This window comes from Esox lucius, chromosome 8 (assembly GCF_011004845.1).
Source record: "Esox lucius isolate fEsoLuc1 chromosome 8, fEsoLuc1.pri, whole genome shotgun sequence".
In the NCBI taxonomy this organism is placed as follows: Eukaryota; Metazoa; Chordata; class Actinopteri; order Esociformes; family Esocidae; genus Esox; species Esox lucius.
The window spans coordinates 18,550,521-18,572,454 of NC_047576.1; the positions used below are offsets into that span (position 1 = coordinate 18,550,521).

At 41.1% G+C, this 21,934-nt stretch overlaps 1 protein-coding gene across 8 annotated transcripts in view; it reads right to left on the minus strand.

Moving 5' to 3' along the window:
• The window catches only part of elavl4 (ELAV like neuron-specific RNA binding protein 4), a 70,499-nt gene extending 50,125 nt beyond the window's left edge, over positions 1-20,374 (minus strand). For 3 of the 8 annotated variants that reach the window (XM_010897803.4, XM_010897804.4, XM_010897802.4), the window contains exons 1-2: positions 19,814-20,373; positions 19,080-19,211 (exon numbers count right to left, since the gene is read on the minus strand). In XM_010897803.4, the coding sequence (XP_010896105.1) occupies positions 19,080-19,211; positions 19,814-19,861 (180 nt within the window). In that variant the 5' untranslated portion in view covers positions 19,862-20,373. Of the gene's footprint in view, positions 1-5,845; positions 6,034-6,929; positions 7,235-19,079; positions 19,212-19,813 lie in introns of those variants that run through there. The other 5 variants (XM_010897805.4, XM_010897806.4, XM_020049098.2 and 2 more) reach the window with 5 other exon arrangements.
• Positions 20,375-21,934: the final 1,560 nt, after the last annotated feature.

Consider the following 21,934-nt stretch of genomic DNA (forward strand, 5'->3'; position numbering starts at 1 on the left):
ACCCCAAACAGAGCAAGTCGCCTCCAAATCTAATCACTGCCTCTGATCTCTGCATCCCCATGAAGCTGCCTGCCTGCCTGTTTGTCTCCAATGGCCAGAATTTCTTGCTTGCCTTGCTCTGACAGCCATGGGCCCGGCAGCTCATGCAGGAAGCTAAATCACACAGAGACCAGTCGTTGCACAGGCCTTTTATTCCAAGGCACACGATAACAGTGCACTGCTAGGAGCTAATCCGGTTATTGATTAGGATCTGAACCGGAGCTCATATAATCAAATAGCTGCAAAACGAAAGGACAACCTTCGATCATCCATCTTCATAACTAAATAATACGATAGAAAATCCAGAATAGCCAGGGCCTAAGTGGACACAGTTAATAGGTTATTTTTTAGAAAACGCAAGAGACAGATTCATTGAATACAATTTACTTGTATGACTATTTAATGGAATGTTTGTTATTTGAATCCACTGTTTGATTCATCTTTCTATGTTGGGAAAATTAATTTTCATTTTACTGGTAATATTATGTAGTGCAAGCTCTATGAATCTTACAGTTATAAAAATAATAAAAACTGCTAAACTAACCTTCCAATTACTCTTGCTATAATATACTTGGTCCATATAAGGTCATTTGAAAATTGGAATTTCAATATTTAAGGTGCACGTCTCCAATAAAAACCTACTCTGTGTAGATTGCAACGGGGTTCAATCATAAATTACTTCTTGCTGCAGCAAAAAGACAAAAAGCCTAAATGTATACTCACAGCTAAAAGATTACCCCTCCAGCATACCAACTAAACCATAAAATGTGGCATGCATTCAAAATAGAAGATTAATCTCCTTCTGCCGTGGTACAGTGTAATTGAAAATGCCCACAGGAGACTATGTTCATATAGTTTGTGCCAGAATATATAGCGTTATTTCCGTGGAAAATTCTGGAACTGTGTTATTTACATAGCACACAGAGGAGACGTGTAGCACACATCTAGCTCGCTGGATTCTAACTTGATGGTTCTGTTTATGCTTCAAATATTTACCTGTCTTAATAGATATCAGATGTAACACGGATGAATCTCTTTCCCAGATGAAACAACCTATACTGACAGTGATCAGAATCGCCTCATCCTCACGCTTCCTTCAGCTTTTGATAGAGACAGCTAGAAAAAAAAGGTCTGAGCTACATTCCTCTTCATCATCCTTGAATACTTCTAGGCAGCAAAGATATCCTTGTTTTTTCTCAATAGGTATTTGAGAAAGCTACTGTCGGTTCCACAGTTCTGATCGCTTTGTCTGTGGAGGCCCTGTCCAATACATTTTAGTCACTTAATAGACAGTCCAATCCAGAGCGATTTACAGGACCAATTAGGGTTAACTGTCTTTCTCTGGGACAGAATGAGATTTTTCACCTCATCAGGACCAGTTCATGTATTTGTTCCAGCAACTTTTCTGGTTACTGGTTAGATGGTCTAACTGCTATGCTATCTATAGGGTATGAGGGCATACACATCTCTCCAACATCTCATTCTTATCCACTGCCCCTTTCTCTTGATCTACAGCAACATTTGTTTTCTTCCCCCACTATATTGACACAAGGAATTTATGGGTATGTGTGTAAAGAAGGGAAGTGCTAGGCCTAATGTATTTGTAATCCAACCAGCAGTGCCATTTTGTCACATGTTGTTATGTTGCATGTATAATTCATTCAGCAACATAAATATCAATGTTTAATGTCTTTGAGGCTGGATAAAAAAAATCCCTCTTCAGACGCACGACCTTGAGACGTCCTTTAACATCACGGAAACAGGACACTTTACTTGGCAGCTCTGAAAAGAGAGACAGAGCAAGTGCTAGCGACACCAAGCTTCCTGCATTCTTTTCTCCTTTTGCCATGATGCAAAATGTAGATCAGAAAAGTGTTGGCTTTGTGCACAGTCTCATGAGAAACTGTCACTCGAACCCAAATGTCTATATGAATACAAATACACGAAATGCAGAAAAGAAGGATGAAGCAGGAAACTGTAGAAATAAGGAAGTCAGGGTTCTACTTCCATCTTTGAAGGAACAGATATGGATAGGATATATGAATATTTATGGACCAAGTTTTCCCTTTGGAATACTTACAGCACACAGAGAAGCAGGAGCAACAAACATGAGCATGACCCTGTGTTTACTACCAGGTTGTGTGTGCTGAGAATTTGCAGCTGATTATTGTCTGTCTGTGGCACTTTGAATTTCCGCCAAAGGAATCAGACTTGCATTTGAGAAGCAGCACCCCCACCACAGCTGAATTCCTTTGTCTGCGGAAGCCTATTACATTTTTCATGAAACAGTTTGTTGATATTTGTGTATGTTTATTCTTATAATATAATAATACTATTTAAGAAAAAAGACAGATAATTGAGACAATAGTTCACAAAGGCTTATTAAATAGGCATTAGCTCATTACTCCTTAAGTTAATTTCCTGAATATAGGCTAAAGTGAGTTGAAGTGAGTACATTTACTGGAAAACATCTGGCTTTGTTCTGTACAACAGTAATATCCCACCAAAACCTTTATAGAGACAATCCTTTTAGGATTCAAATGTGTCACTACAGTTACATAGCTTTCAAATGTATAAAGTAATCAATAAATTGTGCTGATTTGTAAGTGACTTATACACAAGCATCATTTATGCCATATGTTGGAAGTTCAAATGTCGATCTTCTTAACAAAGCAAATGTTTCACTTCCATACACTCAGACATACGTCACCCTGTTTCAAATCCCAGTTTGACGGCTTCACTACAGATTTCCTGCAGTATTTAAATATTCCAAACATGCAATGACCTAACAACCATCAATTTGATTCAGATACTCCTATGTTAGTTATTGTCTCTGACTGGAGGAAGACAGGCAGCAGACAGATAGCATTAGACGATTGAACAGTGCCGTGTGGCATTTCAGCTGGGAGTTGCAAGTGAATGTCCATCCACAGCTGTGCCTAATTACCCATGCTGCTCAGGGACTGGAGACTCAGTCCACGTCCACTCTCAGAGACACCTTACCATGTCAACAGCAGAAGTACAATCACATCACACAAAAAACATTAGAGAGCTACTGAGCATTCATTGGTGATTTGTCTACATCTGGCCAATTCAGTGGATTCTACGGCATGACTTGGTTGCTTTGTGAGAGGCCAGGCCAGGTCAGTTTTATTGCTGTAATTAATGTTTGGTTCTCTCTATAACAGGGACAGTACTGAATGTAGACTGGTAGAAATAAACTGCCCTGTGGAGAAATTGAGAATTATTCCACTGTCCATTCGAGTCTGTCTCATGGCTCTATTACTTTGTCTAATTGTTCATCTGGTGCACATTTACAATGTCCGTCAGCATTTGTTCACCCGTCAGTTGTACTTCATCTTTATGACCAACTGCATCTGTACAGAAAAGGCCAAAATGCAACGGTGTCCATAAGAACTAATTGACATCCCTTACATTTTATTTACGCTTTGTGTTCTTTTCTGGTCTGTTCAGTGTCATTTCATCGCCATTATGTTATTTACTATTCATTGTGTACATATTCTACAGAAAGACTTAAAGCCATTAAGGTTAACTTGAAAGAAAGAAAGAAAGAAAGAAAGAGGGAAAGATTATCTCACCTTCCCAGCTCTGGGATTTGCTCTAGTAACCTTACGTTTATTGGTCAGAGGCTCTATCTGCTGCTCTCTAAATATCATGTAATCCTTTCAAGTACGTTTCATTACACATCTAAACAGGATTTTTGGTATCTTATTGGTTGGAGAGAAACAGCACTCAGCAAGTTGAACTATACTTTTACGTGTTTGATTTAAGAACACTTTTGTGAAGAGCTGTACTATCAAGAGCACAGGTTCTAAGAGGGCAAAAGACAAGCTAATTGAATCACCATTAATCACCACCATTTTGTTTGGCTGAACTACACATTTTAATAGTGGCACATATTACATACATATACCTTCTTTAAAAATGAACTGATTCAGGAATAAATATATAATTGCCCTGGGTGGACATCTGATCCTATTTTGTTTTGAACAGCCAATTTTTTATAAACTTGCCTTCACAACAATGTAAGCCTAACTAAATAAACCACAAATCTAATTTAATATAAATATTATTTTTAACTCCACCATCTCTCTGTAACTCACAGAATTGGGAGAATCCGGGAGCTCCGTTGACACTTCAGTGTCATGTGTGTTAGCGCTGTACAGTCAAGCGCAAACTCTGCCACCTTCAGGTTTGCACCGCCAAGTCCCCACAGCTCTTTTCTCACCCCTCAACCAGAGTTCTCAAATGCAGAGGTCAGCATACCCCTCCCCTCTCCCTCTCTCATGCTATCCACCTGCTCACGAAACCCTACTTTATATTCATTGGAGTCTCTGTACTCATTAGCATTGAAGTATGACCTTGGTGCTGGACAGTAGGGACTGCAGCACGAGTGTTGGGGCTGTACTGGAGGGCAGTGGTGTAGGCCTGAGTGTGGTGACAATAGCCAGCGCTTGAGCCACACTGCCAGAAAGCAAAGTGCCGCTCAAAGAGAAACAAGCTCAGAACCATAACGTAAACACAGGACACCCCCCCCCCATTAGGACTGAGTTACTGGCAAGCACCTCCATCCCTGCGCTACAATGAGCCTTCAAGGAGACAGGGTGCTATCGCTGTCACCATGGTTGGGAATTGCTTCCTTTTCAATTAGCATTTTGATTGCACAGAAAATGCCCACACACAAACAATCAAATATTCCTCTCGAAGAAATGCATAATGCTTCCCACATTCTGTGGCTGGTGAATTCACTTTGTGACAGGGACACCTTTTTAATGGCTGTATAATGCCACCTGAACCTTTCATGAGGATCATTATTAAAAGCATACAATAAAACAATATTTGCTAGAGCTAAGGGAATTTAAAGGTCAAAGAGAAAGACCTTCTTGTGAATGCAATAACATAGGTTTCAGGGGGGAAAAAATGATGTGTTTGTTGATTTGGTTAGTCAGACCTGTCACTTGGCTGTTGTGTTGTTGTATATGGATGAGAATTAAACTGAGTCCCTGGCAGGCACCGCTTCCAACCAGCCGGGGGACTGCCGCGGAAAAAAGTAACTCGGAGCTCTTTGTCAGTAATGGACGCGCAAACAAACACATCCACCAGGCAGCACGGGCAAACGCTAACAGCAGCGACAAGGGCCGAATAAGAGGAGTCATAGGCAATGCTATAGAAACATATCTAAATGAAAGGAAATGTACACTGAGGCAGGCATGCGTGTTACAAAACCACACACGCACGCGCATACACACAATATATTTGATTTGCTACCCTTTTACAATTGCAAACTCACAACTGACAACTGTAGGCCTAAATACACTTGCAAACATTAAAATCTGAAAAAATATATCAAACCTATCAAAATGTGCTCTACAATACTTACTGATTACATGAATATGCCAAACCAACAAAAGCACATGAAAACGAGATTTAACGATGGCACAATTTCAGACATAAAAACAACCTAATGTTGCTGTGCAGTAAGTAACACGAACAGTTTTCTAAGACTTGTGCAAACCTACAGGGAGGAGCGCTGATTCACACACCATGATAGTAAAATGGGTGCTGATCCCCGTATACCTCCCCCTGCCCCTCGCCTCCATGCTTCTCCTCTCAGTAGCAAGGACTATACCATCTGCTCCACCCAAATCTGAATGAATAACACCTCCTTAGCGGTTAGGGAAGGAGAAGCACACTGCGAGTGAGTGAGGTAAGGCGCTACTGCTACTACTGCAGGCAGATGGATGCAAGGGCAGAACGAATGGCTAGCTGACTGCAGCCTCCTTACCATTTTAAACCCATTCCACTCCATTTGTGAGCCGCGGCAGTCTTCTCTCCCCAGCGCCTGAGCAAAAGTCCCCCTTACTTGGAGCTCTCTCTGTCTCGCTCTCTTTCTTTCTCCCTCAGTGGTGGTCAGACAGTAGGCGGCTTGTGAAAGCAGGCATTCCCTTCTTCCAGAGAGGCTGGGTGAGAATGCGAAAAGCTTCAGCGTGAGGTTTGGGCTGCAGCCCTCCCCCTGTCTCCTCCTCATCTGTGAGGTCAGAACTCCCCCTTTCTGAAAGGGTGCGCCACAGCTTTCTCACTGGCTCCTGTGCCTGTCTGTCCAGCCCTATTCCCCGCAAAGTTAACACCTTCACTTTGGCAGCCTTAAATGCAAGAAGCACTGGGCATTTTTGGTACCATGCAGCAAAGCAATCAATCGCGGCTAAGGTCTTTGCTTGAGCAAGCGCTAACAGTGATTTCACCCTTAGGCACTATGCTAATGGGATGCCTGCACAGCACTACGTATATAAATTAGCTATTACTGCATGAATGTAAAAGACTGTACATAGTCAATACTCTTATTCATACATGCATTCATACATACATACAATTATCACAGTTGTTTAATATAGAGTGTTTTACTTATTGAAAGGATGATACTGTATGAACAATCCATATCAACCTACTTCACACAATAATAAATAATGTATTAATTAAGCAAATTCAACATGTCAATAATGTTATAGTTTTTCTTTTAAGAAAATATTTATTCCTAATTCATTAGTAAAAATATTTAGCCAGACTTACTTATTACAAGCTACAGATACGTGAAACTCACCTAAAAAAAAAAATGCACACACACCTGCAGGAGCAGCACATCTAAAAACAACAAAGCCATAAAAAAATTGGGATAGGCTCACCACGGACTCAACCACAACCATGATACACCCAAGTTCATCACCTGCCTGGGTTAATGGTGCGGAGGTGCAATGATGTAGAAGGTGACTCAAAGCATAAAATACAGACAAATTTATACGACATATAATTATTCAACGTAGCCTAAAAACAGACACACTTAGCATATGCTAAAGAACTGGTTCCCAACTCACCATGACCATTCTTGTTTTGGGTTGAGGAAGATAAAGCGAAAGGGGAGCGGCAAGTGCTTAGTCTTCGTGTATATAAAGAAAATCTGTTGTTGAAAGAGTCGGTCCTAGTGCGGGGCGCGCGTGGTCCCAAGGACAATCGGATAGAGAAGGCGCGTGTGAGTAGATGAATGAGCCTGCAGTGTGTGTCGGCGGCTGTGAGAGCCGTGGGTGGAAATCTCGTCGTTTCACTTCTTGAGCGTCGGAGGAAAGAAGCGGTCCCAAAAAGAAAACAAAAAAGAAAAGGGTATGGTCTTCACTGAAACGAAACCGCTAGTGCAAGCATCCCTTTTTCCTACAATCTATTTATGGGGAATTCAGTCAGTCGGGTGTAGAATCTCATTGGCTACGATAGAGCAGAGAAGGGGTGGTACGATAGTGGAGGAGTGTTTGAGGAGGAGGGCTATGAGAGGAGTATAACTGACGACGGGGGGCGATGCTACCAACGTAAGTTGCTATTACACAGTATTACAATCACTAAAGCACTGCTGTTAATGTCACTTCCAAATCACCGGGCGGCAAAAGATAAGACCAATGTGCGGTAAAGATAAGATCAGTGCGATAAAATGGAAAAATATAACTAATGTCCACCTCCGAGGTTTTGTGTCCTAGGCATGGGTGGTACCACCAAAATTAATCGCAGAGAAAATTAGTTTTTCCCTATACTTTACTGTTGTTATTTACCCAATTTGATGCTGCTTATCGTTATGACGTTGTTCATGTTACATGTTACCGCCTTGCGTGATCTCTACACCATCCACCTGTGCAACCTCCCGTCTTTTTTCGTGAGCTTCAACCACGTGTTACCCTTACAGCAGCACGAAAGCATCATCAATAATTAACATGAGGCCCCTCAGCTCCAGCCTCTAACAAAAACCATTTCAACTCTGCTGCTTGTTGAATTCTGGTAGGAGGTATTTTGTACCAGAATCTGAAATTCTTCACATCCCATACCTACAGCCTTCCAGAATCCTTGTGCCAGAATATATCTGTTGCTCCCAGGTAAAGCCTATGTAAACACTAGGCCTACTGCAGTCCTATTTAATGCATGCCACAGTAATGCCACTTACAAGTCCACATTGTATTATGAGAATGCCATTGCTTAGCCTTCATAAATGTATTTAATATGGCCTCCAACACGAAGGGGTGGGATTGTCTCAATGTATACATTCAATGTAAACAACTTCTAACAATTGTTATTATCTTATTTACAATTTAGGTCACCATTAATATTTTTGCACAGTATTTTCAATACAGTATCACATCATCTTATGTACCTTATCTGCCTTAAAACCTAGCTAGACCTTGTGTGATTGGACCAAAGTAAAAATAAAAATATGAACCTGATTTATCCTAGCTGGCCCTAGCTTTACAGAGACAAAGGGAGCGAGCACCTGCATTTGCTAATTCACTTAGTTGACAGGGAACAGTGTATTACGATTTGCTGTGTGGTTGTTTGTTGTGTTACTGCACTTGCCTGTTTTAGGCAGCAGCACTATTTTAGAGATCATTCTATCTGTCGTTCAAGCCTGCTTCATTTCAATATTTTGTTTCATTCCAAACACCAGAGACAGAGAGACATCTTGCTGGTCCTCTCGTTCACATGCTGGTTTTATTCAATTAGAAGGAGGAGGCTCTCATGGCAGGCAGACTAACTTGAGTAAATCCATTAACCTCTGGCTGAGTTCACCAATCTACAGCTGAACAAGCGCTGATGGGAAATCTCACAGAGCTCTTGACAGCCTACATAGTAAAAAGTATTTTTTCCCCCTTTGGTTTATTATCTCAAAATCTAATGGTAATGGTAGGTTTTATTGGTTCCTAGCAGTTCTCAACTGAATAGTACACACAATCACAATCCTAACATCAATATTATCTGTAAAATCCCAAAATAGCAAACATTTTAAATACAGTACAACCTTAAAACATATCACAACACTACTACAACAAAGCTGAGTTGATGAGAGCTTCAATTTGCTCTTTAAGTTACTTAAAAATGTAAAGTTTCTTTGAATATGTGTGCTTGAACGGAATGTATATTTCTACTCCTATCGCCTGTACATTATGTCGAATCTGTATTTATGCATAGATACAATGAAAGACAAGGAGGACAAGACGTTAGTTATCTATCACAAGACACCGAATGTGCCCACAGTTGCATCCCATGCATAGAAAAGTGAATCTGCTAGGGAGAGCTATGAAGCTGTCCGGTGTCTGCACTTCACCTCTGTCTCCTCTATCACATCGAGTACTAAAGCGAGGCACAATAATGTGCTTGAAATACTAATGAGCTTTAAAGCCACCGCTAAAGCCTTGCCACCCTCAATTAGGAATCAACAGGACCCAGGTGTTTCCCCGAATGGATGCGTTTGCTAGAATTATTTTAATTATGTGTGTTATCTTACTCTATCTCTTATTGCCAGAGACAACAACAGATACCAACTGCCTATTTGTTTGGGGGAGTTTTTCTGGTTCAGTGCTTAAGTCCAGAAACCTGCTGTGAATACCAGACTAGTTTTTTTTTTTACCCTTTTGTTTTTCCCGGACTTGACCTTTTTTTAATTCAGCACATTCTGTGCAAGCTCAGGAAATATTTATCTGCTTCACTGGATTTAATATTATTTCTGGCACAGTGTTTTTATTTCCACCTTTTAATTATTAGCTTTAAATAACAGAGCATTACACAGATTAATAACGGTCACTCTGTCAAATCTAACTATTGGAATAATAGGTACACAGTAAATGGGACTTTGCATTTGTAGATGCCCGACCCACCACAAGTAGTGGCTGGAGCATGATCTACCATAGGCACCCTTGTCCAGATATTGCAAGGCAATCCCTCACCCCAATCCCGGTCAATGCTGAGACAATTTGCACACCCCTAAATGTTTTATTGTTTTGTGTTAGACATCAAGTACAACATATCAAATTATTTCATTTTGGGGTTTTGGCAGGCGTTGTGAAGATAAGATAAAGGTAGATTTAGCTTTAGCCTTATGTGCTGTGTGTGTTAATATGTTTTGACAAAAGACCATGATATTTTATTTTGGAAGATTTTTTCTCACTTTGTTGTTTATTCGTCCATTTCTGAGAGCAGAAAGCTTTACTGGCTTTTGCCCAGGAGCTTTGCAGGCTCTAACCCATCTCAATTGATCGTGTCTGCCTGGACAGGCCCAGACACTTTCCTTCACCAACCCTTTGTTCCTAAAGTCCCTTCGACCTGACGCACGGATTGCTGTAGCCCCAATTATAGAGGCCCAGCAGCACGGCTCCTGCCTCTGCTTAAAGCCTGCTAATTTTGAAGACCAGAATCTGGCTAATTGTCATGAACTCCGCCTGCTCCCCTCTGCCCTCCCTACTCACCCCAATCCCCTCCCACTCAAAACTGCTCCACGGATTAAGATCCAGTGGATGTGTTTTTCTGCTGATGCAAATGGAGACCCATCCTCAGTGCTGACTTGAATTTCAACAAAGGATTGATGGATTCGGACTGCTGACTACACACATGCACACACAATTTTATATTAAGGTTAGAATAGCAAAATTGTAAGATAATATGCAGCAACCAATCCTAGCATGAAAACATTTTAGATATGTAGCAGATATAGCTAGTCTTATAGAATCTAAGACCAATCTAACAGTTAGATCCAGGCAGTATCTTGGCACCCTTCTCCTGATTCACTCTGAATAATCACACGTTTATTTAGAGGTAGCAAAGTGTAGGTGTCACCTGAAATGTGTCAAGTTTCTCAAGAACTGTTAACATTGTCAGAAGTTTGAATGTGCAATGCTCATCCACGCTATGTGTTTAACACTACATGTACTTTGACTAAAGATTATATAGAAGTTTCAGAATTTGTCGCATTCATTTGTTAAATTAACAGTAAACTGAAAGCTTGATTATTGTTCAAGGGCTACATATTTCAGTCTGAGACTACTTTCACTGCAGTAGAATAGTTCAGATCAAAATAATGGGAGCTGTGAAAATCAAAATTGTTATTGATTGGATAATCTGTAACCAATCAGAGTATGACAATTTTTCAAGCTGATGCTTTGCCCCCGTGTGTTTTGGCTGTGTTCAATGCTATTACTTTCTGGGACCCATCAGAAGGAACCCATTGGTTTTTGCAAACAATCCAATGTTTGGATGTTTCTGCAACCTAACCTAACTTTAACCATGCCACTAGATCACCAGGTCAGTTAAAGTTCAACTGCCACTGATTGGCACCACAAACTGTACTTAGATATTTTTGGCAATGCTAACAGGATGCCTCACCTCTCCCAGCCTACGTATGTATGCCTATGAGGGACACTAACTGGATTGGAAGTGTCATCCCCTGACTGCTTTTCTAGCCCATTTGTGCCTAATCTGGCAGAGAAAGAGAAACCTCCAAAATGTTTTCTTCATCATGGACTTTCCATGGATCTGAGCCTATCATGGAAAATCCCAGTACAATGATGTGCCTCATAAATGAATTGACTATTTTTAATAACATCCATGTTTGTCTCATTGTTAGTATGCAGGAGCGTATTTGTCTCTGTTTGACTTGCACTAGAATAATACATATTTTCAGCACCTTCCCTTGCAACTTCTTTGGCTACATTCTCGGTCTGTTACAATCATGGTGTCAGAGCTATTGTCTTGACATAGTGTGTCAAACTCAGCATTGCTGACTGAAAGATAAGGCATTAATTACAAATCTGCATTTAGACCTGGCTGGCAATAGTTTATTTTGTTATCTTTAATGTTTAAGGCGATGGACAAGAAATCTGCCAGTCCTTAGTCAACACCTTAAAACTGCCTGAAAAACATTTCTCCGGTAAATAGCTTTCTTTCTGTGTTATTGAACATGAGTCATGACCATTTCCACTCATGCTTATGTCACTACCTAAGAGAAACGTCTCAAAAAGACATGAGTTTGTCATGGTGACTTCTGGATAAGGCTGTGTCACATTTGTCACAGGTTTCTGTCATTCCCTTAAACTCAAATCCATTTTGAGTATTTAGGCTTCAGAAGTGACTTGCCTTGTCTAATTGCCTAAGGTATTTTTATCTGTGGTACGCCATGTGATTCGAGAAAGCCCCATACTGTATATAATGCTCGCAGTTATAGCAACTATTATCTCAAAATACAGGTAGTATTAAGTTATTATGATATCAATAGCTGGTTATTAAAAAAGACAATGGCCGTGCTACTGAATACTTAACCAATGTAAGTTGTGCACAAGTTATGTTTACTTCCAAAAACGCCATGGTAGAGTAATCATAACTACCTTGGTTATGGAAAAAGGGACGGAGGCCCTCATAACCTTTTAGGGAAATGAGAGGACTGTAAAGTGGCACAGAGGGTTTTGCATGGTCGAAATGTATTCTGGCACAGACGGTGAAGCCACAGCAGGAGAAAACGTGGATTACAGCTGTGTCCGCCACTTGATCAATGACATTCATCGGCAACGACGCGTTGTCTGTTTCCCCCTCTCATCATCAGTTTTGCGCACTCCGTTTGTTTTGCCATTATGTGTTGTGAGTGCTGCCATGGTTTTGTAGTGGTTGGCTGTGGGGTGGACTCGCTCAGTGTTTGATCCCAGTCGGGGTACCTCCATGCTCTGAGGGTGACCGCTGCGGTCCATCTGGATGTGGTTTTAATCAGCGCCTCCCCTCAGAGCGGGTACCCGTTCTTCTGCTTGGCCCCAGCTCTTCGCTGTGCTGCCTCTGAGCGCTGAAGCCCTTCAAGCATGTCCGCACTGCACATTTCATCTTTTCTAAATGTCACTTCATGGTTTACTGCTCCTTCTTATAGCGCTCGCAGGAAAGCAAGTGAACAAAGCTAACCTAAGTGCCGTATTCTAGACAAACCACCTATTGTATATGCCATGCCCTTGACTACTGCAGCTGTAATGGAACGAAAATTGTGTTCTTCTGTCAGTCTCTCTTTTTGTACAGTATAGTTCCTAATTAAGGCAAAGTTCTCCCCTCCACACACATTCTCTGAAGGATGAGATGGGCAGAGTAAAAAAATAGAGAATGGAGAGAGCAGAAAAGAATACCGTAAGGAATAATTAACATATATAAATATGTTTCTCTCCCATTTTGAATTTGGTTAAGTTAGAGTCTCGTCATTGATGTCCTAGGCAGACTCTATGGTAAACCATTTAAACCCTGAATGCTGCTGTTAGAAAGGATACATTATTAATGGCTTGGAAAACTAGTGGGGATAATGCTTTCCCAGGGCTGTAAAGAGAATCACTATGTCTCTAAGGAAGTAACGCCTGGCCTTGCAGCTCTACCTCGATAATGCATACATGTCAGGACATATCATTTATTCATGACAGCAGCAGTCACTTTCTAGTTCCCAAACAATTAGTAAATCAATAAAAGGCATCTAAGACACTATCAATTCTGAAATACTGCGCTTTTTCATTGACGTGTCAAGACTTGGTTGCGACCTATCACTCAAGTGTAAGCCACCTTTATCATTACCCAAGTTGTGAGCTATAGCATTCTCTAATCTCTGCTCTTAAGATGGCGGCCCAGTACTGATGGCTCTCGAATAGCAGGCACATCCATTTGACTGGCAGTTGATGTCACGTATTTCTTTGCACCAATATACACTGCAAAAAAACAGGATGTAAATGCATATTTAAATATTTTAGTTTATCTCCGTAAAAAGTTTGAATTTGTGTTTTTTTTGGAGATAATCTTGACTCCAGCATAATAGTAGTTGTAATTTTTTTCCCTTAAGGAGTGGATTTTGAACCCAGCCGTCGAAGAGAGATTACAATAGAACTACACTGGTCATTGAGGCTAAAGCTTGGTAATGCTTCCTTTGTTATGGATGGTTCGTGTGGCCCATGCTGCTGGAACTGAGTGTATGTAAACAGTTGACTGAGAATGGCATAAAGCCATGGCAGTTTTCCTCAATACCCTTTCGCCGTTCCACTCTAATTAGCAGTAACATTAATTTACTGTGTTTACACAGTCGAGAGGAAATTTTGCTCTTAGGCATTAAAGACACTATACAATTCAGTTTTTTCCCACCAAACTTTTCAACATTGTTCCTTTTCAGCCCTGAAATAACTGTGATTGGAAATGAAACAATTGCCACAACATATCTAAATGTTGCTTGAAAATGAAATGGCGGTTAAATCAAAACAATAGAATCATGTTTCTGGGTAGTAAGAGGAAAAAACACACAATTAATGTTTGCGGTTTTAAATTATTGTTATGTTATGCGTTCTTACATAATGATAAAGAAATATAAAAAAATGATGCCATAATTGTCAAATGATCATCACAATTGTATGTGCATTCTTCTGTGTTTTCTCTGCAGTCTTTTCTTGGCACTGTTGTCTTCAAACAAAAGCTTTTATTTCTACTGCACAGCTTTCACTGTTCGCCAATTTCACTGTTCAGATGTTCATTCCCTCAGCAACACAATCAAAGACAATTCTCAGTCGATAAATAGACCCCTGTCATTTACACGCGCAGAGCAACATGAGCTGTTTCTCCTCAGAAACCTTGATCCTTGCTATTCGTCTCTTTTCGGGTGAAATCACAGACTGTTACTTCCAGGTCAGGGTAACTGTATCCAGAAAGCTGACCCTTAGCTGGGTGAATGCTTCAGCTGTTTCTTTTGGGAGGCTACGTTCTATGAAATCACAACCGCCTCCCTGTGTATATCCATCTGGAGCTTCAGCACCATGGACAGCGCAATTGCTATTCCGAAAGACGGGGAAAGAGAGGGAGAAAAAGACAGAGCAAGAGACAGGGGGCAAAAAGAGAGAGAAAGAGAGAGAATAAAAACTGAGAAAAAAGGGAAAGAGACTGAGATCCACCAGTTTACTGCGGGGCACACATAGTGGTGGCCGGCCCATGTCTCTTCTCCTCTGGCGTTGGGAAGCTCTCTGCCTGGCTGGAGACACCTGCTCCACTCAGCAGGGACGGCTCCCAGCGGGACTCTGGCTCAGCTGCTGCTCATCAGGCCCCAGCACCCTCCCCCAGCACTGGCACTGTCAGTCTGCCCCTCCCAGGCCCTGCCTGCCGATGGCACACACACTGCTACAGTAGCAGCCACACCCGTCTCAGGGAACTTGTCCGCCAATGGAATGGTGCAGGGTGGCTGGGAAGCTAGTCCTGTGAACTGTAACTGTAACCGGATAACAAGCCTTTTTGGGTGACATCAGATATCAGTTGTTACAGTAAGTGATAGCACTTAAGGATCCTGGATATCGACTGGATTATTGCTTTGTTCTTTACAAGAAGCTGGGGGAGTATACACTTTTATAGTGCCCAACATTTATAGTTTCTGTATGGGCATGGTTAATATGCAGTAAGAGTGTATAACATAATTAGGTGGGTGCTTATATTTGTCCTATTTCACATGAGGACAATGTGTGTTATATGCATGTTTGAATAGGAAATGTATATTTTTGTATATCCTACTCTCCCTGACACACCCACAGAGAGTGGGGTCACAGCAGGGGAATTAGCAATTATTGACTGTGATCCTGCAGCATTTGTAGTTAAAGGCCATACTCAGGGGCTAAGCGACTGAATTTCCCCATCAGCTTTGGGGATTTGATCCAGCAACCTTTTGGTTACACACTAGAACACACGCTTGAATGTAATCATGTTAGCACAGCTATTTCCCTTTCAAGGTCCCTTTTATTGGACATACACTACAATAATGAAAGACATTGTAAAGTTGATATGTATTTGAGTGTTGCTCTTCAGTGTGAGTTGGGTATTTATCTTTCAGCTGCATGTACAGATGACTGCCGGTTGACCTGAAAGGATTTCTTTAGTGATTTGTGTGTGCAGTCCTCTTTAAAACAGAATAGAGTTTGCCAAAAAACATTACCTCAGCCACAGATGATTTAGTAAAGTTCTGGTAAAGGTTACGCTGAACAAGGAAATGCTTTCAGACAAGCACACACAGTAAGGGATTTTGTATCTTGGCTCTTATCTAGTTATACTTTTTCCCCCCAGAATAATCAAATTCTGGTCTACCCACAGAGTTTACTGATTTGTGTTGGCACCAGCATGTTATGAGCTAAGATATCAATTCACTTAATATTGGTACAGAGCCAATTGTCAAATTAATCCAGGTTCTTTCAGAATCCAATTATCTAATCCTAAAGTGACGGTCCTGTTCGGTATCAATATGTGGTCTTTGAATTGAAGATATCTGTTGCAGCATAGGCAGGTTATTCCAACTCCTTGGCACGGTGCGCTGCCTCTCTTCGAGATGATACATGTGCTACTGCACCTGTTTTTGCATGAGCAAAGGAAGGGTTGCAGAGCACAAATGAACTAATTTCCTGGGGTAGATTAACCAGAGAAACACTGTAATCAGGAAAGGAGGAAGTGATGGAAGCGGCAGATGGAAGGAGCTAATCATTGTTGTGAAATAGAGATGACCCTTAAAATCTCTGGGGTGCCAAGCACACCTTTTTGCCAATTGCTGTACAATTCCCTCTCTGCTTGACATGTTACTATCTTCTGTGATAATGTCTCCAATTGAAACACCCCTCTCCCCGCAAAAATCAAACTTTTTTTTGACCCAGAATGAATTAGCCAAACAAAGTGCAAGCCTTCTATGAAAAACAACAGCTGCATGTTGACTGTAATCAGTAGCTAGCAAATTAACAGAATTCACTACCAAGCAGACACTGTTATGGCATTACATAAATAAGAAATCATTGTATGTTCTTTAACCGTATTTGCCTCTGACAAAAAAAAAAGATCTGTCTAAGACGATACATTTTGGCTAATAATGTAAATTAAGCATTCTCCTATCCGTCGATGATGGCCCGCTCCACTATGTTCTGGTAGAGAAGTCGTTAGTGTTCTAGAATATGTCAGACATCTTTTCAAAACATAATGTTATCTAGCTTAGAACTTGACAAATGGATGCCTTTACTGCAGGGACATTGTTCGAGACTGCAGCTATTTTGCTAGCTATTTTGCTCAATCAAGGGACACCTTTCACTTTATTACTTCAGTTTACGGTATTCTCTTTGTACATTTAAAGGTGTTCGCTATCATACCAGTACTGGTGTTGTAAGATGATTCACAGTTTTAATTTTGTCTTGTATTCTGATATCATATTGTAACATTACCATAGGCATCATACAGTTTTATCACGCAGTTTACCACCGGTCACATCTGACAACTAGGACTCAACATTTTTGGTCTCTAGTATTAGTAAACCATCCAATAGCATGTCCTCAATATTCTTACAGCTCATTTATCTAATGTATGCAACTGCTCTCACTGTGGTTAATGAGGGTACCATTCATCATTGTGATGATGGTCTGTTTTAACCAGAGTAATCCCAACCTCAGACATGCCTCATATATTCTGACTTACATGCAACTCTTGTATTCAAATGGATTTTAACAGGAAAGAGCATCATACTTGTTTTCTGGATCATGTAGAAACAGGGAGATCAAACATATACTCTCATAGTAACTGTAGAACTGTATGCATACAGTGAAAGGGAATACAAATGTAATAATTATTTAACAATGTACATAACCATCCACACCAAGTTCTTCAGCTCACCCAAATGCACAATGACTTGATATGCTGCAACTAAAAGGCTTATAAAAGCTAATTTAATAGTTTAATAATTGCCATAACCTCTCACTATCTATTATTACAATCTACTAATCAGTTTTAATTACAAATTAAGGCACTGTCTTCCACTGTGTTGTGCTGTGTTACATTGTTAAATGTAAAAAAGAAATTATTGCTTCAAGCTACTACTCATATGGAATTCAAGCCTTTTTTCCCTCAATAGCATAACCACTGGAATTCTTCACAGGTAGCCAGTGAGCATGCAAGTCTTTTTTAGTGAATAAGATGGTTCTGCTAGGTAAATATGAATATTAAGTTGTTATACAGTAGATGACCAGACATTTCCTCTGAGTTCGTGTATAGTGTACAGCAGACCCCAATGCTGTCAGCATTACAACGATTTGTGAATAATTCAGGAAAGCTTTAGGGTGGGAAGCTGAGCCTGTTTGAAGGGGAGCCGAATGAGAGCCCATCACAGATTAGACACCCACAGTTTCATGTCGATTTAATGCACCGAGTAAGGGATTTTCTCCCAATGCTTTCCACTGAGGGTTTTCTCATTCCCTTGAACTGGTGCTCTCTACATTATGAACCACACGTACTGCAGACTTGTGTTCAAACAATGAGACCAGACTTAATGTACCTGCATTGCCGCTACCTCTTCTCATTCTGCACAGAATGTAACTAGAATGTCCGCAATGGTTTAACTTCAGGTTGTCTTATTTTCCTTCTTTACGAGAGTCACTTATCTGCATTACATCAAGAAATCAGTCCAGTATCTTGCCTTAACAAATCTCATATTCAGAAAATACATCTAAGGAAAGATGATATTAAAGTACACTCATATCCATACTTATATAATCTCTCCGTACAGAAAATAATGTTAACAATTATGTTTAACAGTATCTCATCATGGTGGCAAGGTTTTAGCGTACTTGCAGTAGCTGTGTCTTTCTCAAGTGCTCCACATCACGTCTGCTGGTTACAAGTGTCAAGACGGTGAATGTACCCAACCATACACTTTTTACCTGACGCATATTTGATACTAATTTCCATATTCTAACATATTCTCCGCCTCAGATAAAAATGTAGTTACAATTATTGTTTATCAATATTCCTCTAACAATATATTAATGTTCATACAACATATAACCCATAAGCGCGCACCCGCACACACACGCACACAGAATTACACACACACACATTGCACACAGAGATGCAGGCACTGGAAACTACGCACAGTCAGGATGTTACAGCTGAATTCATACACACTGCACATACATTCGCAAGCTTCACTCACTCCCCAGATGACAGGCTGATTGACAGAGGGTTAAGGCAGAGTAGGCGGATGTAATTCAACACACAGAAGATTGTAAATAACTGCTAATACAATTGTCCTCATCCTAAATGTAGCTATTCCATGCTGCTCTCCCTCTTCCTCTCTCTCTCTCTCTCTCTCTCTCTCTCTGTCTTTTTTTCTCACTCTTTTAATTAGTGTGTTTTTTAAGAGATATTTCTGTCTATCCTCTTACCAAAAGTGACCTGGATCCCATCTGGGCGGATGGGAGATCCCTGGGAAATAGCGGCGAGAACCTCTCAGGGACGGAGCCGTCAGCAGTGGCTAGTCCCGAGAGCTGGGGGTACCTCACCATCATCTTGAGATGCTGCTCACAGAGTGCAACGCTCACACAGATAGCAAGAGAGAGAGAGAGAGGGAGGGAAAGGAAAGAACAGAACCAGAAGGGGGGAAGGATGGGAACCGAATGGCAAAGGACAACGTGAGTGAGGGGGGAGACGAAAGAAGAGAGAGGGGAAGAGGAGGTAGAGGGCAATCACGGTACACTATGCACTCGCACGCACATTCACACACGCCCTCACACATGCATGCGGACAGGCACACTCACTCGTAAACATACGCACACACGCGCATATTCCGAAGCCCTAGATGGGCAATTCGTCAAGCAAGCTTAGCGTTGATAGCCACCTTGCTTTGGGTGAATTAGGGGGAAATAAAACAGCCAGCCGCCTTTCCCTCCTGTTTCTTAAAGGCAAGCAAGAATGAGTGAGAAGTCTAACGATCTTTCTTCTAGTACCAAGCATCAAGCTTGGCTAATACACTATGTAGTCATTAGTCAACCATGAGTCTTCACACTTAAAACCATGAGCGCAGAAATGCACATACAGACTTACTATATAATGTACAACAGAATGGAAGGTAGCACATACAGTGGTGAGGTGAGAAAAAACACAAAGCCAATTTCTTTACCTCATTGCTCAACAAAGCAGCGTTGAGTGTTCGGCTGATTTCGAACATCTTGTAGTAGTTAATGCTTTTTTCGTCCTTTTCTTATTTTCTAACGGTTCCCCTTCAGTGATTTTCCTCCCTCTGTCTACTGGAAATGGGAGCCAGTCCCAGAAAAAAAGAAAGAAAAAAATTAATCAATGTAAAAAATAAAAATACAAAAAATGGGGGAAAAAATCCTCTATAATTTCTGTTTTGTGTCAAATTTTTGTCCCCTTTTTCCCCTGTTTTGGTACACCTCTGGTGGATGTGGCGCTTGTGCCCAGGGTCTCGGCACACGACTGAAGAGTCAATAATATATTTTTTTTATCTCCCCAGAGTCAGCACATTAAAACAAGCAGTCGGGCTGGCGGGCTTGTTCCCTTATCTGTCCCCCGCACACTCTCTCACACAATGTGCTCCGATCCTCACACTGCTCTCTGGCAGATTAGCTTGTCCCAAAACATAGCTCTTAGTTTAAACTCCTTCTCCCTCACGCTTTCTCTCCCTCTCTCGTCCCTTTCTCTCCCTCTCTCATTCCATCTCTCTGTGTCGCTCTCTCCCCCTCACTCGCTCGCTCCCGCTTTCATGCAGGCAGCTACAGTTCACTCTGCTACCACGAGGTGGGAAGACTGTTCTAGTAACAACAGCGATGCAACATCTGCCTCTTCTCTCTGCCTTCTCTGTGTTTCCTGTTTTCTCTTCCCTCTACATTACATTACTCGAGACACAGGAATCAGGCTAATTCCTCCCTTTCTGCCTGGTCCTCTTCTCAATAGGACTGCTTACTATCCGGATGGAGGGCCAGCATGAACATACTATTGTCTATTTCACTGCATGCCATTTTGGTGTGACAAGAGGGAAATAGCTTCATAAGCCATGGATATTGGCATTAGAAATGTTATTTGCAGTCGATTCACTGGCTACACTGCATTCTTTGGTTGTGTACTCTATGTCAGTGTTTGGGGTACTAATGTTACTATGTAACAGCACACTTTAACAAAACTATAACATAATTACAGTCTTCATAAACAGGCATAGACGCTACATGAGGTAAAAAAAACATCACTGCTCTTCCCGAACATAACATGATTCAGGTAAAATCAATGATCAGCCTTCAAGGTCAGAAGATTGATCCTCATCACAAATCTCACTTTTTTTGACTTCATGTAGATATATCTATGGAATGAAAAAACTGATTTGATGATACATCAGCTTTGTGTCTTTTGATCATCTCAAAAAACGGGAAAGTTGCAAGTACAGGGAAAAGCTTCAGTACCTCGATGAACAACATGGTGGTTTGACTTGCTTTCCAGTGCACTATATGCCTTCTTTCCTGGACCCAGGAGAGTACTGTGGCCAGTTAATAGCAGCCTATTGACACCGGACCATCTGCTGGTATGGACTACAGCCAGGAAATAGAAGAGAGTGAGTCACTGAATGCAAAGAGGAGAGAGTCACTGTAATTATCCTCTAATGCTGTTAATGTTGTTTATTTCAATGTGAAAATACAGGTATACATTCATGGATGTGTGTGAAGTCCACAGTAAGCATTACATAAACAAGCCATAGATAAGTAGGAAAGATGGCTGAAATCGTAATCACATATCAACAAAAACATTTGTGAAACTATAAAGCAGCATGACTCAATTAGAACTACTGTGTTTGGAATTTCTATTATGGTCTTATTCCTTCATTTACCTCAGAAAGGTTGTTATCATGTAACTGACTGCTCAAAACAGCCTCTCTGGGGACAGCCAGGCAGCCTGTACTCTGGGATGAGCTGTCACTTGAATCATCCAGTCTGAGAGTTGATTTCTCTGTCAGCTGCCTCTCAAGCCCTCTACACTGACCTGCTCACTCCCAAGAGTCTCTTGATTGCTGTCGCCATAGTGACTCTCTGTGTCTTGATGCCGCCTGCTCTTCAGTCCCCCGTGTCCTGTCTTCTGATTTTTGCATGACTTCTTTTTCATTGATGCTGCTTCATATGTTGGAAGTCCCTACATGGTGAAACTAAAAAGGCTTTCCCTGTACCAATACGGTACATGAAAACACATGTGGAGTTCCGCCTCAAAAGACAGACAAGAGGAAATGTATAAAAGTAGC